At 36.2% G+C, this 20261-nt stretch overlaps 1 protein-coding gene across 1 annotated transcript in view; it reads left to right on the plus strand.

Moving 5' to 3' along the window:
- The window catches only part of LOC112690477, a 48349-nt gene extending 28944 nt beyond the window's left edge, over positions 1–19405 (plus strand). Inside the window, exons 4-7 of the mRNA XM_025564496.1 lie at positions 7595–7702; positions 11923–12084; positions 16991–17244; positions 18197–19405. Coding sequence (XP_025420281.1) covers positions 7595–7702; positions 11923–12084; positions 16991–17244; positions 18197–18285 — 613 coding nt within the window. The 3' untranslated portion in view covers positions 18286–19405. The remainder of the gene's footprint in view (positions 1–7594; positions 7703–11922; positions 12085–16990; positions 17245–18196) is intronic.
- Positions 19406–20261: the final 856 nt, after the last annotated feature.

Raw genomic sequence — 20261 nt, forward strand, 5'->3', positions numbered from 1 at the left:
GAGTAAAAAATAATAATTGAGAACAAATCTTAAAAAAAGTAATTGATATCCTCTCTTTTATGCCCATAATCTTAAAGTTTATGAAGTTCTTTATACTAAATAAAAAATAAGCTTTAATCAATATAATATCATTTAATACACACCATATCTATGTAGAATACCATACATTCAATAAGTATTAAATGTACCTATATTTTAAGTATATCTAAAATATTTATTTTTTATTTTTGATTCCTTTTTTTTATGATTAATATAACTTTCACATCAACTTCCCACTTGTGATTAATATATTTTTATGATTTCTTATTCACATAATAAACTAAAACATTGTATAAAAAAAAATGTTTATATTTAGAAAATTTTTTGTACTATTGACAAAACGAAAATGGTATGAAAATGTTCACCCTCTGTGTCTCTCAGAACTTTCAAGACCCTTCTATGTCATCACTTTTAAAAGAATTGCAAAACATTTTCTAAAAAAGAAACATTTCTTGATATTGAATTACTTTTCAATTTATACTTTTTTTTAAAAGTTTTTTCTTTGTCCAAATAATAAACTAAACTACTGTTTATTTTTTAACAATATTTGAATTAAGATTTCCAAGTTACATATATTATCGATATTTTCTTAAATTGACCTACAATATTCTAACAATATATAATTATACACGACTAGCGATTTATTATTATTACTATCATCATCATGAAAAAAATTAGGCATGTTTTGTAGTTTTTATGTCGCGTAGTACATTATTATACGCTTTGAACTTTGATATTTTCAAATTGCTTATCCTACAGAATTAGGTACATCAAAGTGTTCTAGGGTTATACCTAAGTAAAAATAAATTAATGTATGAATGTGCGAACACGTTTAATAACTAATAAAGCTTGACACCATAAATAAGTGACCAAATATTTTAAACCAGAAATTTTTTTACTAGGAAATCGTTGAATGACTTGGAACACAGATAATAATTTAGTGCCAAGAAATGTGACTTTCAAAATTTGGCGCAAAATATATACGCAGTGCGTCTTATGAAATATTTTAAAAGTGCCTGAAATGTCATAAATAACTTATTTCTCTCCAATAATTACGTATTATTTCTGTATGATTTTAAACTGGTTAGTCAATTTTATTTAAAACCAATAAAATAATTCCTATAATATTTCATTCCCCCTCTCACTATCTTTATAATTCCTTAAAATTATTGTATAATGGTACTATTAATCTACAATTTGAACTAGTATTTTCCAGTCAAATATAGGTAAATTTAATATGAAATTATAATAGAAATTATTTAAGTTTTTTAAATATTTTAAAACAAAGAATATTTTATAATTATTATTTTAGAAATAATTATTAGGTTAAAAATTATAATTTCTAAGTTATTATTCTAGTATTAATTATCATAGTAAAATGTATTTTTTTATATAATTATTACGTCTATGTCTATAAAATTAGTACATAGTAGTTATAAATGTATACAGTGAATTAACAGATAATAGATACTAATTTTAGAATCTGTAAAATTTAAGTAGGCATAGGAGAAATAGTCACTTGAGAATTTCGGTAAGCGGTTGTCTAATCTTAGTTCCATGAAAACATAAATTGTGTAGACATTAGTCTTCTAATAAAATAAGTGAAAACTACTACGTTTCTTATATTATAAATAACAAAAATAATGGACTGTATAGTTTTTATTAAATAATGTCAATTGACGTGATAAAAATTGAAATTTACAATATGAATAATGTAAAATGTTGTAATATAATTTTTGAAAAAAAATCAAATAATTTATTCAAAACAATATATAAATATATTCCTGTCGTAAGTACAATTCGTCATATTTTATGGCAACCAAGTCATTTTTTATATCATATGAAAATATTATTGACAGATATTAGTTTTCTCCTGTATATATACCATGATGGCATTGAGTATTATCTATTATTATTAGTTTTCTTGTCGACTGGGGTAGTCAGTAGTAAACGGGGTGTATAGTTCAAAAACTAATAAATTCTATCTAAAAGCTACATCGTATAATAATACCGATGTATTAAAAAAAAATAACCTCTGTACAATGTGGGAAATAACACTTGCGCGTTTAGTCCAACTTGAACAAAGGTGAATAGCATATGCTATAAAAGATAAACGAATACACCAATACACGTATAGATGGCAAGGTAAATTATTCACTTTAAAAACAGCCACGTATGGTAGGCCTTAAATACACAAAAAAAATATAAACGTAAATACTGTATAATTATATTTTTTTGTTTAAATATATATTATATTGAAGTTATTAAAAACTATCTAAAAATAATTCGAAAAATATTATAATTAATAAAATATTATCAAACTACAGTTTATTAAATAATTAAAATTATTCAACTCAAATAGTCAAATTCGTTTTTTAAATAATAAATTTGCATGACTTTCTGTTATGTAATAGAATATTTTTAAATATTTACTTTAATTTTTTGTTTCGTAACAAATTTTTCTTCAAATTGAGCCTTGACCTGAAATCGTTTATGTTTGCACGCTTGGTATATTATATTCAATTCTTAAAATAACAGACAATTTATGAAACTTTTTGTTCTTTGAATAACCAGTTGACCATTTTATAATATTTTATTCATGAATAGCTGTTATCCGAATACCATTTTTATTAACTAGAGTATAGTAGTTTCGTTCAATGAATAGTATAAAATACATCTAATGAAAACTATAATTACTAGCTCTCTTAAATATTAAAAATTTAAGTAATTTAATAAATCATATAATTAATTTAAAAATGTATTTAATTTAAATTAAGGTTAATCGAATAATATTTATTACTTAATATTGTTGACGCTAATAAAACTTAATTGTTTAATATACGAGTAACTTGTTGTATTACTATAAATTAATTTAAAATAAGTTTAAAATTCCATCTTGTTATATTTCTAAGTTACTCGTTCAATTGTATTTATATACATTCACTGGCATGTGTATGTCGTACAGTGTACACGACCGGATGTGCAATAATTCTTTATAATATACATTTAATGAGAGTGTTATAAATAGCTTTTATTCATTTTTAAAGTTTAATTATAATCCTAGTCTAAATTTGTGTGTCATTAATGTAGAAGAACGATGACGTTATATTACTTTGTCATTGGTTGATTATTTTATGGGCGATAATATTTTCTTTTTGATGTAAAAACAATATTATTAAAATCTACTCGTCTTAATTTCATATGACTGCATTATGAGAACATTACACGTTATTCCGCATAAATACTTACTGTTTGGATGAACTCCTCAAATCGAGTCGCACATCAATATTATTTTGTTGCGCGTTTTTTAAACATGTCTCTTCCCACGCGCGTTAGCCAGGCGCGGTAATTACGTCATTGCAGCGCACGATCGTGTTAGTTTTATTTTCATTCCATCGCCCTATATCCGGAAGGGATCTTGAAACTCCAAACGGCTAATTTACAGTACTGAATCTGATCACCAAAACGTAAAATGACATGTTTATCGAATTATCAACCCGGTAAATAACGTTGTACATATTACACAGTTGAACACGAATAGTTGCTTAGAACTTCCTACATTATTACATTCGTAGTGAACTTTTAATTTCCCGTTACGGGATAAAGAGTAGAAATTAAAATGTCTTGTGTTTGAAATTATAAAATCATCATTTATTGTAATCTCGTTTATGATCGAATCAGTTGGATCACGTAGGTTTAAATTATGAAACTTATTATTACACCATATATTCGCCGCGTTGCCGATGTCATTTAAAAGTGGTTTATTATAATATTAAAAAATAATACATTTCAATTGTGGATACCAAAAGTATGAAAAAAAAAGACTGATAACGAGTTGCAGGGATTGCAAGCCACGTTTACTATTTCCAACGTACCGATCGATATATTGATGCGATACGAATTTTGAAAACCGATTTCAGTTCGTTGTAAAGTTTTTTTTAGACCGACTTTCCCACTTTTTTGATTTTGTCTCCCAAAGTTTCACAGAATTAGATTAAATAAATTGAAAATATAAAAATTAATTTTTAGGTATATTAAGTACAAAGTTTAAAAAATATTTTAAAGAAGACTTTACGACGAATTCAAATCAGTTTTCAAAATCCTTATCGCCTTAATAGATCGATTGGAAATATAAAACGTCTAAATCCCTATATTGCGCTTTTAATAAAAAAAGAAAGAAAATCATGGCCTGCAGTCCCCTTAAAATAAAATATTTATTGCCCTAAATATTTTACATCGTGAAAGTAAGCACAGATATCGTGATACGAGTATTATTGTGTCTAAAACACTGCTGCAGTACTGTTTAATATCGGAATGATAATACATGTAATTTATTTACGTATTTCTCGTTTATGCTCCTTTGGATAATTGTATGCTAAGCAAACAGTAATAGTAATAGTATGAGGAAGATAAATATTGAGAATATGCTCAGATTAAACAAACAAGACATTTTATCTCATAAATATACACTATAGGCTAAAAATATACCCGCGTTATATACAGAGTAATAATGAATTCAAAACAGGATGCATATTTTCTACAAAAGGTAAAGACATGAGCCGACCAGATAAATTCTTCGAGATATAAGGTTTCTCTCAGCAGGATTAACAAATCAATAGCCTAGAACTGAAATTTAATATGTACAATATTATAAGGTTGTATTTTGTGGTATTAGTAAGAAAATGGGTTACGGGCGTTGGGGCGTGAGTCAACATATTACACGAATGAAAATTAAATAAAAACATAAATACATAAACAATTTTAATTGAAAAGTGCATCGAAATTGACCATTGTTGCTAAGGAACGCTAAAAAATGCACAACAAAACCGTTTGTACATTGTAGAGTATACGTTTAGTCATAATTTAAGGAAATTGCAATTATATCGTGTCGAACAGTTGCATTTAAATTTCACATATATTATTCGTATTCCCAAAAGGAGAAATTTAATTTTTATATAATCGATTTTTTTTTTTTTTTTTGTAATTACTATTTTGTCTTAGAATAAAATAACATTTTAACGTATTATTTAATAAATCAATTAACCTGGTGATCTACTTGGAGAAACATTGTTGAATTATTTATACAATTATGAATAGCGTTGGGCATAATTTAAAATTCTATGATATTAAATTAGTGTAATTATATTAGTTCATTGTATTACGTTATTACATTATTATAATATATATTCAATGAGTTTAAATACATATTTTATTTCTACACCAATTATAATATTTACATAATTTTTATTTACTCTGTTTTATTCTTATGTTATACAGTTATAATATTTTATGATTTGTTACAGAATGTATGTTGATAAACTGAAATAATTTTGTCGATTGTTATTCCAATACATAATACATTTAAATGTTTCTCTCTTATTTATTGTAGTATTCTTATTCGTTTATGAATAGATATTTTGGTTTCATAAATAATTTTAAATACATTTTCACCTTCGTATTGATATTTTATCACAAATTATATTCTTTAATATTTTAAATTATATTTATATGTATATTAATAATTAATAATTAAATTGTTTTCTTAAAATTAAACGTTGGTCACCTTTATATCTAAGGTTAATTTAAAAATACTATTCAGTAGTTTTATACCATGACTATTGATGTATGGAAAATAAATCGATTTCGAGCTTTTAAAATGTATAGTTAAAGTAGTATTAAAATAATAACATTATCAAATAACTCAAAAACGCATAAAACAATTATTTACAATAAATAAAAACTTAAAAGTAGACGGGAGAACAAATATAATAGAAATTATAAAAACTGTCTTGGTATGTATTCACGAAACGTCAATCATACATTTCGTGAACATTATGAGAATAAACGCATTGACTCTAATTACATTTTATTTTAAACGCAGTTTTAAAACGTATTTCTATGATTATAACTATATAATATAAATTAATATAGTTTTCTCTCTTATTACATTTTTTTTTTTTTTTTTTTTAATTATGATGGTTGCAATTATTCTGTGATTTATGAATAGCCGCGTTTAACATTCAGAAAATCATCAATTAAAATATGACACGAAAAAAACTACCTTTTAAGGTGGTGCAACGTGCATTGTATTGACGAAACAGCCTACGACAATACATATATTTACATTACTATATTTTGCCAACGATTGAGCCATAAAAACGCGTTTCGACCTATAGACAGCGCACACAGATTTGTACAAATATTATTTAAATATTGATTACCGTTCGCATGTTAAAAGCGTACAATATTAATTTGCTTGACGCGTTCAATCTCCTCTACGGTAATGCGCTCAACAGCGGCTGAACAATATGTGTGCCCGCGCGTACATAATTTTTAACGCACAGCCGCACGGACGTCAAGAAAATCCAGTGGCGTATACAGAAAATATTTTCTCGGGACGAGCTACTATGTACAAAGTTAAATTACCACTGCTATCTTAGAATTACTATAAAGACATAATAGGTACTTATCTATATTTCATTTACAGAATGTAACATTTAAACATTTAACTTAAAACATTTCGGGGGAGGGGGGCTGTAGCCCACTAGACCCCCCCTCCATATACGCCACTGAGAAACTCTATGCACATTTAACAATTCCTCGACAATCTACACACGGGCGTCTTTTATTGTTTTTTTCAATGCAAATCTAAGCGATTTTAATTTCGATATTCAGTTTCTTCGAATTAACCAATTTAATCATTCGTTACACCAATACGTACGAGTAAAATAATGTCACACGTGTTTCTGTAATATTTTCCGCGAAACGGTTTAAGGTCCCGAAAACGTCCGTTAGTACGATTCGAAAACGTACCGTGTATAACGACCGCAATATACTCAATTGACACTGTGGTAGTCGTTATTTTGAGACACGATCGTGAGAACAGATCATTAATTTAGTTACGACTTACGTTGAAGATGGCCCCGTGATGTGATGTTAAACAAAAATACCGTTCTCTTCATTCATATGTCATAATATGCACACGTATTATATTATTGTACTGATAATATTCTTACCGTCGCTGACGTGCCTATCACCGTAGTTGCGCGCAAGATCGCGGATTGTATAACTCCCTTTGTTAATAAGAAACAGTAATAATAATAATAATAATATTAACAACGACGGAAACATAAAAAGGTAAATGGGAATCGTATTGGCTGACAAAACTATTTGTCAAGAAAATGCCGAATTCGTGGATCCTTTGAGTAGGTACTCGTTTTGAGGCGCGTATTATAATAATAATACGTATTATTATTGCTATTGATCACGGAACGTCGTGACCCGGTCAAGATAAGAAAATTCGGTCACAAAAACCACGCCCGAGTACTCTGGTTTAGTGTTATTGTTATCTTTTTATGATTATTTATTTATATAAATACACATTCTTTGTATATATATATATACATATATTAGCTTCACGTCAACTCAACGTATTATTTTTTTCTTGTTTACATCATTATTTTTACGTACCTGTATAAAAACAAAAGCTAAAAAGATGAGTTATCTCGTGTGTCTGTTTACTTTAAACAATGTGTATGGTATTATATGTTTTCAGAGTTTCGTTCGGCAGTTCGAAAGGATCTATGGTTGAAACATTAATATACGACAGCCCTCCCGTTCAAGAAGAGCTAATCGATCCTAGCGACGTCGACGAATCGGACGGGTAAGTGATATGATATACTTATTTGATTATAATTTTAAAACTATTTTTAAATTTCATTAAAATATCATATACGATATTGCACAGGAATTATTAATCAAACGCGAATCATGCTATTTGGTGAATCCGACGGTTTGCTGTTTTTTTGTAATTATAATAAAATATTGCGGGTGTGGCTTTTTGTAACGATCTAAATAAAGTCAAAACCGTCCAGAAGACTGTAATTCTGAATATTATACATGAACGTGTCTAGTACATGAAGTGTTCCTCGAGGAGAAATGTTTTTACATGAATCAAGCGTCTCTTGAGATTCCAAACAATTGCACTGTCCCCCTTCCGGAATCCTATTAACGTTTCTTAATGTTATACTAACGAGTCCATTAAAATAACTCATTTTCCTTGAAAATACATCTGCCAGACATTTTTCTTATTAATAACTTTATTTACTTGCAAATTAACTTCAAAACATTTTGGCAGAGGAAATTAGCATAATGAATATTTATCAATCATTCGTGAACAATATATCGTAGTCCAAAATTTTAAAATAACATTTACGCATTTACAAAAAATGAATACGAAACGAGAACACCTATGTTCCGACAGTAAAATTTTTTTTGCATTCGATCTTTTAACATTTCTCATTATATTTTATTGATTCCTTGATTCCCAGTATGGGACTTAAACTTTTTATTTCATTTACAGTCGTTTTTGTGTCATAAGAATTTGAAAACCAGTAACTGCAATTTTAGTACATAACGATTGCATAATATACTACTAATACATTGTTGTTATTGTTATAATATATAAAAATAAAAACATACTTCTTAAACTGTGAACTTATATTTTGCAATATAACTTTCCATCGTAGTATGTATTCTACAATCATAATGTGCTAAATTTAACAGTATACTAATTTAAATTAATTTTGCTGCGGCTTTTATTGATTTCCTCCTAAACCACCCCAGTCAATAATAAACTCAACCTGGATTACTAATTCTACTAATATTATAAGTATAATAACAATATTGTAATTTGATCATAGAATGAAGGTAACGAATTATAATTCGTAAATCGCTCTTGCATTATTTTAATTAATTCGATTTGTAGAAGAAAAAAAAGTATTAATAAAAATTAATAGGTATTATAAATTATAAAAACAAACCTAGTTCATTAGAATATTTCTAATTAAAATTACTATTTACTTTCCTTTCATTTGATGTTTGATTACACAACGCGTACATGGTTAAATTATTTGCAAAATTTAACTCGTGTAATATTGATTAATAAGTATATACCTACTACTGATAAAAATCACATTCAGAATAATTGTATGTATGACGCAATGGCGGGTAATCTAAAATCATGTACTTAAAATTTTTCAATAAACTGGTTTTGCGCATGCGTTATCCATCATTTAACACGCAAACGCAGTTCAGACATTATTTTATTAAAACTGAACATTTTATTGCGATACCAATTTTTATTTGTAATTTAATAATTAAACGATTTGATTATACCTCACGTTATCTTAATATAAAATAGTTTTCTCATAACTAAGATTTACTTAATAATTTAGTTGTTATAATATAATATAATATGTATTCAGTATTTAAATGTTTTAAAGTTATTATCCTTGATATATGTTTATCATTCTTACGTGAAAATAATTTGAGTTTTTGTTCAACTTTTATCGCAGTACTGAATTTACCAATTTTGTAGGGTTCTTGTTTCATTGGATATTATTCGATTTTAGAAATATCATATGGTTAGGTTACTTCGTATAAGTATATTGCAATAATGTTTGTATCCTATTTTCGTTCAGCTATCAACATATTCATGGTTTTATTAATGTAAGCCAATTAGACAACACGTTGAAACTTAATGATAGAAAACTACTTAAGGTATTTCATACACCAGATACGATATGATATGATATGATGAGTTAGAAAAGCCAATATTTGGAAGAACGTAGACAAATGTCCATCGACCGTTGAAAAAATACGTGTCCTGTGTCCGCATAACGAGAATTAATTTTTTTCTTTATCACGTTCAGCCCGCTAAACAGTAAGAAACAACTATCTCGATTTCGGGATGAGCAGACCGAAATTCGTAGATCGACGAGAGTGTACGCTGGCCGTGTTACGGCAGCGGAGCCCAGATTGCGGCGGGCGGCAGTAGATTACGAACATTCTATTGTGCGATTGTGCGCGGAACGTATTATCGATCGAAACCATTATCACCCGATGCATTCGCGGGATTGTCTACGGGGAAAGTGCAACAGGGCGCATCGCACGACGAGAGAAAGCGCGATTTCCTCGCGAACCGGGGGAAAAATTAACATCGTGCGTTGGGTTTTTTTTTTCCTTGCCCGTTTTCGCGTCGTCAATTGCACCTAATAATAATTCGTAGTCTTTATTCCCGTCCCGTTATTTTTATAATTATTATATTGTTCTGTGCCGGCGGGACCGCGGTTGTATTTTGGCTTGCGACGACGGCGATGGTGCGAATATAATAATAGTACGGCGCCGGACCGTGTGGCAACACTGTGCACGACGGCGGCTGCCGAATCCTCCGGTTCTCTCGGCGGTCCCTCTGTCACTCCAGTGACGCCGTGTCGCAGTGTGCGCGTGTACGCCAGTAACATTCAACGCACACTTCTTTCGCCTAACCGACGACGACGACAATAACAACAATACCCGTTGCCGATGCCGTATTGTACTCGGGCTATTGTTGTACCATTTCGTTTCGCGTGCCCAAGACCGTCGTAAATTAACGCCACCCGTTCACGTGCGAAAACCGCAGTCTTCGGCAACGACGTGCGAGCGGTTTTTTTTTTTCAATTTTTTCTTTCTCTCTCGTTATTTTCGTGCGCGAACTGCGTCCTTGCTGTCGCGGTGACGCCCACGATCTCGCCCGCTGGTAAATCGATACAACCGCGGGATAGCGCCACCGGGGAATTTCGCGTTAAGATAGGTGAGTGCTTGTTGTTGTTGTTGTTGTTGTTGATGTTGATGTTGTTTTGCGCGCGCGAATCGCCCAAAATCCAGCGCCCTCCCACGGTTCGTACCGTTACGGTCCCTGCGGGGTCCATCTCCCCCCGATCCTCGTAGTCCACCCCCGGTCTTCCGACGGCAACGTGCGTAACAGCCGCCGCCTTCAGGGCGTTGCGGACGTGGTCGTCTACCGCGACCGCGGTGATGTCATCGACGGCAGGGGCCGGTCGGACCGGTTACGGCCGATCACCGTTATTCAACCAGCTGTCCGCTGGTGGTTCGGGTGGCTAAAAGCAAAAGTCCATCCGGCCCGTAAATGGGCATAAACTTTCACGACGCGCACAAGACCGCTATTGTCGCGGCGCAAGGTCGATCGGAACCCGATTAGGCGATATACGCACGCGAGTAATTACAAATGTTTACGTTATCTCGCGGAACACGTTTGCCACTCCGCGCCGTTCCCTTCTCTCCTCGATCGGTCTAGTTTTTGGCGCGTAAACGGCAAACGAATAACATCGCGTTTGCGTCACGAACGCCTATGCGCGTAACGTAAGCGGCACGCAACGAAACGCAGTCGACAAGGTCAAATCTTCTAGATCAGCCTCGTGTTTATTATTATCGTTATTAGCGATATAATTTGTTGCCCGTGCCGCTCTGTTCGTACTCCGTGTTAATTAACCTCTAGCGATTCCGACGGTGGTTACTCCGTATAAACGATCGGCCCGACAATTATTGTTAACGTTAGTGTTACCGAAAGCCCACACGTCGCGCCGCGCTGTCCGACTGCTGCTGCTGCTGCAGCCCGACAGATATTCTCTCTCTGTAACCTACGCGTTTCGCGTGTCGGTCGTAACAACGAGAATGGTACCTACTGTCGAGTGCATTTTTTGGGTTTTCGGTTCGGAAACATTTTACCAAGCATAATATGTATATGTGGCGACCATGTGGTAGCGATTCGCTGCTCGTTCTGCTCTGGAGACCTTGGAGACATGTTCGTGAGATCTTGGTCTCGATCCAATTTGGAAACTGTCCATTTGGGATTTTTTTTTAAATCGTGTTTATTTTCGCGTTTCCTCCGGACGTCATCTGGAGAGGAGCGCCGCGCACGCCTGGAGTTATAATTAGAGACACAAATAGGTCAAACATTATGTTATGTAGGCGATGTTGAAAAACGCCGGAGTACCACGAGGGTACAATCGTTTATTTATTTATTTATTTGTTTGTTTTCAGAACCGTTGGGTCCACTAGGGTCCGAGTGAGCTTTTTCGAATCGGAAAAACCTAGTGTGCTTCCATCGCCGCCAAAATCGTTGGAAGTATTTGGCGATTGCACCATGACCACTTCAAGTCCTATTCTACAAAGGTCAAATGGCCACATCCAAACACAGATTAGGTATGTGTGATTGATAATAGTAGCGCGTTTTTAATTGCATACACGTATTTTAACCGCTACCGATTAAATGATTGTTAACAAAGTTCCAAATTACATGGTCGCATATGTATCTACTGTTATTTTGGGACAAGAGACAATACGTCTCGCCGTGAGATCGCATCTCCTATTATTGTGTTGCAGCGAGTTGATTCATGGATTCGTGGCTAATTTAAAATAGATATACCATTGTGTCTGAACGGTTGAACGACCATACGGGGGTCCGCAGACAGTGTAACATACGTGAGAAGTGTTTGCCAAAATGTTTCTAAACGCGTTGCTCGGATATTGTGATCCGGAGTAATCACACTCAACGCCCTAGACGTGGTAAAGACACGGTTTGATACGTTTATAGTGTCAGTCGAGGACGTTTCGGTGCGACCTCAAACCGCGATTCGTTTTGCCAGAAGTCTGATGTGGTAATATATCAGCGGCCAATAATGTTTTAACGAAAGGAAACAAAATAAAAATTATCACAACTGCTGCAATGTCGTCGGCTCTCGTTTTTTTTTTCTCCGTAGATAGTTTTTTTCCACGTCATTGTGCGCACACATCTTTCATAAACATGTTAATTTTACTTTCGACCGTACTGAAATACACCCATGGGTTATAATAACACAGGCGTGTAGTAACGCGATTGCGAAATGACGCGTACCAGATACTCGTAATTTCTCGCGTTTGGACATTTCGCGTTCGAAAACTGTAATTCATTAGAAGAATCTGCTCCGTCTACGACCGATGGCAGCAGGCGAAACGTAAAGGCGACGTTCGTCGTCATCGTCATTAGACACAACCGCGAACAAGTGTTGTTGCGTTACCGCACTGATGTTGGTTGGGTATTACGACAGGGCACAACACGCGCAACCGGTTCGATTAATTAACAATTAACCGTCCTTTGTTTGATGGTATCGTCACATCGCGCGCCGGTCACAACGTTAAGTGATGTTCCATTAATAAGCCCGTACGGGTCAGTAGGACGCGGTCGGGCGTGTGTGCGTGCGTAATATCGCGTACACGTGCGTGTCCCGTACGACGGTATCGCCCCAGTGAATATTTCCGATTTCTCGCATTCGCAGTGACGGAGCGATAACGCCCGCATGCCACAACACCTGCCCACTTATCGCTCACGCTCGTCACGTGCCGCGATGGCATTCGCTCGCGCGCCTACCTGCGTGTAGTGCACTTTTGCGTTTTCAATCAACTTTCGCTTGTCGCTTGTCCCGACGACGACGCCAAATACCTTTGGGGATAGGATAGGAAACAAACGCTCGCATCGGGCGTGTACGTGGGCGCCGTTAAAATCGGGAAAGAGTTGAGGAGCGGAAAAAAAAACCGCGTGCACACACACACACACACACACGCTTCCCACCTGTAATATTTACTGTACGGTACTAAAAACATCCTCTCTTCCCCGCGGCGTCATCGCCCGCTATAACCGACACCGACACGGAGACGCCGCCATAGCTTGGCGGTTACGTCACCTGGCTGCGCGCTCGTTTTACGTACACGACTGGCGCGCGCGCACGCACGAACAGTCGGTCGCTCGACAACAATCGATACGATCATCATCCGTAGTTGCTACGGCGGAGGGTTCAAGTTCCGGAGGGTGACTGGCGATGTATCGTATATTCGCGGAGGCGGCGGCGGCGGCGGCGACAATCATGCGCACGGTCGGCCGTCGACGGTTCGCTATCGATACGGGAGAGAGCCGGCCGGTGCAACGATACTATCGATTGCGCTCGGTCGGCCTCCTCTTGCGCGCCGTAGTTGTAGTAATGGCAGTAGTAGTATCCGCTACGGCCGCCGCGAGTGCGCGTTGGAAGGGGACAACACGGCCAGTGCGCGCTAAGCCCTCGTCAGTTTGTGTTTGCCACCGCGCCCGCGTCGGACGCCGGTTAGTCGTTTTCGCGCCACCACCGCCCAAAACCGTGTGCCCGAGCGAAACGTCGCCGCAGCATGCCGACGAGTATGACCGCTTCGCACGGCGGCGTGCTGTACTACGTGGTCAAGGTGCCCAAGGACGACCCTACCGCGGCGGACTACGTGTCGGCCACCGCATCGCACAAGTATCTGGAGGAAAAGCGCACGCTGTCGCCGTTGAACCTAGAGTGAGAATCCGTCGGGTTAAGTACACGACATGGCCGTGGGGGCAAGATAAAGTCGCGACTCCCTGGGACACCGGTACGATTCTCGTCTCGCCACCGCCGCCGATCGAAAATTCGCGTTCGCCGTGCCGGATGCCTTCCAAAGTGTTTTGTAAAACCGTCCAGGACAAACGATCCATCCAATGTATACGTTGACAACCGTCGAAATAAACGTTTTTCAGTACGAACGAATGTTTTTTTTTTTTTTCTACCGACTTAACGACGAGTCGTAACCCCCTCCACCGGTATCACGTCCAATTGAACAGCTTAACCACCGGTGCACCGCGACGATGTACACAATGGAACTCGATTACGTCTGTTTCTTTCACCCGCGTAACCGTCAAAAGAGGAAAAACGTCGGTACCGTATCCGTGTACTTTCTCGCGTGTTTCCTCGCCGCACGGGCCGACGGAAGTTTACGCGTAGTCATCGTAGTATAGCCGCAGAAGACGACGTGTTCCGCAACGCATTTGTTGCGTTACAATAAGCCCGAGTGGATGTGTCGCCGGCCGCCCATAGGCGTAATTATATTTAGATCGCGCGCTCGAAGAGGATATATTTTACTGACATTTGACCGTTCGTCGACGCGAGTGTACGACTAACGTGCGCATCGACGGCGAATCGGATTCCGGATTGTTCGTGGATTACTTTGAAAATCGATTTATTACGGATTTTTTTGGAAAACGTCCAATCTCCTCTGTATTACATCATCCGTTCGCGTATAAATATAATACATATGTGCACACAAAACATATTTTTGGGGATAGGCTTTAGGTTGTACATTTTCATACTTATAAAGTCTCTAAACCACTTCTACTCTGTAAAAACGTCATTAATAATTTTCATGAATTTCCATAGGGCTTAACCCCTACACCACCTCCCTTGTGCACGCGTTTTTAATGTGTACGTATTCGGCGAGTAACCGGCGCGCGTTACTTTCGACCAATCTCGTCCACATTTATTCTTCGTCTATGTTCTGTCGGTTTCGACTCGCATAGTTTCTTCGCGTTACAATACAGTGTCTTCTCCGTGCCGCGTACCTATATTATCTCATTCATTGTTATGTACATTTTTTCTGATTCCGAAGCGTTTTGCATGATGATTGATTAAACGTGGGTAAGACCTTTTGCTGTCCGAAATTACAGCCTATTGTTTTGAATGCCAAACGACGACCACACCTTTTTAAAGGTCATATTTCGAGTCAACGAAATTATCCTAAAGTTCTACAGACCGATGGATACATTAGGGATTTATATTCATATTTTGTGACTGCAGTATACAATAGCGTGACATTTCGCGTTGCGTTTCTTCCTATATTCGCCTAGTGAAATTCAAAACATCAAATTTGTTGTGTTTAAAATGTATTGTTTGTATTCGCTTCGCCGAATTTCATATGTTTACAACGTGCAAAACGTTGTATATTTGAACATGAATTACGTCACGGCTACTCTCAAATATTGGATAGTTGTTTGGCCCTTGCAGATTTTTAAAAACGCAATGTCATCCACGTAGTTTTGTGCTGAGTCTATGATGCAAATGCCACTTGACAACGCGTCACAATCGAATGTGATAAAGATAAAACGATATGAATTTGGAGTTGGATAAATCGTTCTAGTGTTTACCGCGCGGTACATGTCGCGAAGCGCACGCGAAACGTGTATGGAGATAAGATAATACACTTTTCGTTAGGCTAAAATAATGATTGTACTTGCCATTATGCGCGTTACGTTCGTGTGCAGTCGTTTCACGTTTTATTTCGTGCGCATCGCGTCGTCGGTTATTATTGTGCCGCCCTCGTTCTTCTGCTTTCAAAAACCGCGGTCACGTGGAAAACGTGTCCAGTGCGGATTCCTACGAGAGATTATTTTTTTATTTATTTATTTATTTTTTTTTTTTTTCTGTACGTTTGGTGAGATCCCACTCTCGGCGACGACGTGTACGAACACGCAACGAATCGTGCTGTTCGAAAAAAAAAAAAAAAAAAAAAAAACCACACCATACGGATTGTGTTATTTGGCTGATATTTTTCGAACGCGTTGATCATAATTACTACAGACCCCTGAGCGCGTACACGTACATAAATCCCGTGTCGATGATGGTCATCGTTTGTTGCCCGACGTCGTATTATACGAGATTTTTCACGGACAACCATCACGGTTCGGTGAGTCGGCAATGGTCCGTGAACCGCTGCATCAGGCTCCAGCTCTTCCTGCCGCACGTTAACTAACCCGACCATTAAGTGCACCAGCCGGCTAGATGTTACATTTACGTACAGCGTTGTTATTGTGTCGCCGACAGAATTCCGACGCCTTTTTACTCTCTCCTCCCGTTCTCGTCGTCGCGGTGCGCGCGTGAGCCACCTCGATGGCCGCTCGGTACTGTCGAAATAACGAAAATCATTATGGTTCCGTTGCGTATAAAATAACGCGTTACTTGACGACGTTTTTTCATCGTCGTTTCCGACGCAGCGGCGCGACCGACCCCGAGTATTAATGTTTCGGTCGATGGGAATCGTCGTATTACGCGATCGCATAAAAATACGATTGTTTCGCATCGGAATGCTGCGCGAGTAATAATTCGTTTTTGGCAGGAGCGGACTACCTCCTAATGCGGGCTGTTAATCCTCGATCTCTATCGCTACGAAGCCTCCGCCCCGGATAATAATATAGTGGCGATTCGATTCGACACGTTATTCTAATCGTATGTATTTCACGTCGGTGTTTCAGTACGGACGGATGGGATAATCCCTTCAGACCAGACGGTGACCTGTCCAAGGAAGCCGACCAGATAGTCGAACTGATCAAAGAGGGCAAACCGATCACGCCGACGCCCACGAGCGCCACATCGCCGCTGTTGACGGACCACGGGGGCGCGGACGTGAAACACGACCAACAACCGGTGACGTCCACGCCGGCAAAGGCGAACGGCACGTGCAGCAGCGAGACGACCGCAGTGCCGCCCAACGTGGAAGTCCAAAGAGGTAATAATACTTCGGGTGGTATTTCACTTGTTTTAGATTTTTCGCTCCGATCGACCGATGGTCAATAATAATAGAAATGTTAAATAATAACAACGACTGCAGCAAAGCGGTAATGGATCATGTTCGTTTTTACGGCGGGCCTGTGGGAACTGAATATGATACATAATATACTAGCGATAATCTCTCACACGTATGGGCGTATGAAACGTTTTTCGTTTAAGATTTTTCCCGCGCCGCGACTCGATGGAAACCATTTTTCCTCCTCGAACCCATGGCTGTATAATAGTATTATCTTTATATTATTATACACTGTACGGTTGGTCACGAATCGCCGCCATCGAAACGATATCGTATCCGCGCATTTATACGTGTATAAGCCCATCGCGGGAGGTCGACGGCGTGCAGTTAAAACTTATACTCTCAATTCGCGGTGGATAAACGTAAGAAAGAAACTAATGAAAACCACGACTAAATCGAATATAATTTCAATCTGAATACTTTGTGCATATAATTTGGTGAGAAAAAATGAATCGATCAAAGTACAACATTCAAACTGTTAACACATCATTTTTTCTTTATTTCCGTTTAAAATTTGTGTCGGTGAAAAGTTTAATTAATGTTTTCGAAACTAAATTAAATTTGGTACACCCGCATAGTACCTTCCACAGATCCTCACATTTACGAAAATAATGAAGATTTACAAAATTGTACTCGATCCTCATGATCCGTAATGATTTCTTTAGACATCCTTTAGATGCAATAAATAATGCATTAGCACGGATTACCGTGACCTAAGCAATTAATTTCGTTAATAAATATACAACGCGGAACAAGTGAAAATTGTTGTTGATTATAATGTTATCTTATGCATGTATTCCCGTGTTCGATATTTTAAAACTTATCAATTTTATTAATGTGCACATGTTTAACCTTTTTTTTTTTTCGATTACAGGAACTGTGATAAATGGAAACGAGCCTTCCCAGGTGGAGCACGTAGTATTGAAGAAAAAACCCAAATGCAGGTGTTGCGTGATACAATAACACACGCGACCACCGGAAACACGTTTTTATTGTTCTATATAAAACATAATAATCCAAAAGCGCATAAACCAAATACCATAAGAACGCGCTGTGCCTTTCAGCTATGTCGTTCGTGAAATGATTGTGATGATGATGATGATCGATGATGATCCACCATCGCCACTACACAAGTCCTCGCGATGCGATTCAAAATTATTTTTCAGAGCTATATTATTATTATTATATATATATATGTTTGTACCTATGTTTGTATTTATAAGTATATATAAAACTTTACAATTTGTATTATAAAAATAATGACTTTTCTATATATATATAAATATCCGGTGTTATAACGGTATAAATAAATGTCACATAGTTCCTTTATATATGTATACATATATTACGATATTTATTGATTAAAAAAAAAAATAAAAAACGAAAAAAAACGAAAAAAAAATTGTAATAGTATAGATATTGCTTGTGACATATATATTTTACTCGTGCATATTATTTGGACAACTGTGGTTCGTAATGAAGACGGAGGAAACGTAATTAAAAAAAAAAAATGTAAATTTTCACGCAGTCATTATACGATATAGGCGCAAACGCACGCTCAAACATTTTATTTTACGAATTCACAATAGGCAAATATATATTTTTTTGCAGTAGCTAAACCCCTACTCTTTCTGTGATTATATATATTTATTATTTTTTTTTTTTTTTTGTTTTGTTATTTATTTTTTATTTATTACTTGGCAAATATTGTTCTAGGGATTCAGCGAATTATAACACTAATTGTATACCATATAAATATATTTTGTAATTTTCATTTTAATGTATTAATGTATTGGGTAAAGGAATAAGAAAGTTTTGATGTATAATATGTTCACATAAGTATATTTTTTCATTATGTATGGAAATGTTGGAAACTTAACAAAACGTTGACTTAATCATGTTGATATTCTATCTAAACCCTTTTTCCATTTATGATATTGATTTCTTTCTCTTATGATGTAATGATATAATATACGGTACGTTTGTCATTAAAATTCGTCCAATATACTCATTAACGTCGCAAGAAAACTTCGGACCAAACATTTGTAGACACGCAGACTTACACTTTTGGACTTTTTTTAATTTATTATTTTTTATTCAAAAACTGTGTATAATTTGAACCTTTATAATGTATAAGTAATTTGTTATGAAAATTGCACGTAACAACTATAATATAATTAAAACTAATAACAACAATGTTTTAAAGATTATTTCCAACATTTCCAGTGCATTATTCTCAACAATTGTGTATCGTCTCTGAACAATGTCATAATAATAAATATATTTGTACTTGAACACTGTATACTCGTTTGTATTGTGAAACGATCCCGTCGAGTTTGCGTCGAATTTGCACACGCAAATTGAAACGGGGCGCATTCAACCGATGCCATCCGGATGGACAATAATCTCTTGACAGAAGTTATACGAAGACTTCCAAAGTATTTACGTCAGAGCAACACGAACATGCGTGTCCTGAACTGTCAAGGATTATAATTTTTTTTATTTTCACCAGATGCACGGAATTATCTCTATAACTCTGACAGCCCCTGTTGCACGTCGGACGTACACGATTAAATCCGTGACAATCTTTCCTTATTGATTTCTCTTTGTTCGTTACTGTTACAAAACCTATCGGTCATGCAGCACTGTGCACAGTTGGCTCTGGGTGTACTGTACAAGCTGTTCGAGAGAAATTAATCGAATCGTTTGTCACACGTTGTCGCGTCCTGGACTTTAAATTGTTTATAACATGCTCGGCGGGCAGGAGGAACGTATGTGTATGTATAGAATGTAGTCGTATTACTAATAAATGTATCCGCGAACAGCATATACCACGTTTTCATACACGTAGTTGCTCACCGTAGAGCGACAGTGTAGGAGTTAGGGGCGAATGATGTGTTTCCATATGAATTGGTTTATAAGGCATTGCCCGGCACTTA

This window comes from Sipha flava, unplaced genomic scaffold, assembly GCF_003268045.1.
Source record: "Sipha flava isolate LNK unplaced genomic scaffold, YSA_version1 50657_pilon_pilon, whole genome shotgun sequence".
In the NCBI taxonomy this organism is placed as follows: Eukaryota; Metazoa; Arthropoda; class Insecta; order Hemiptera; family Aphididae; genus Sipha; species Sipha flava.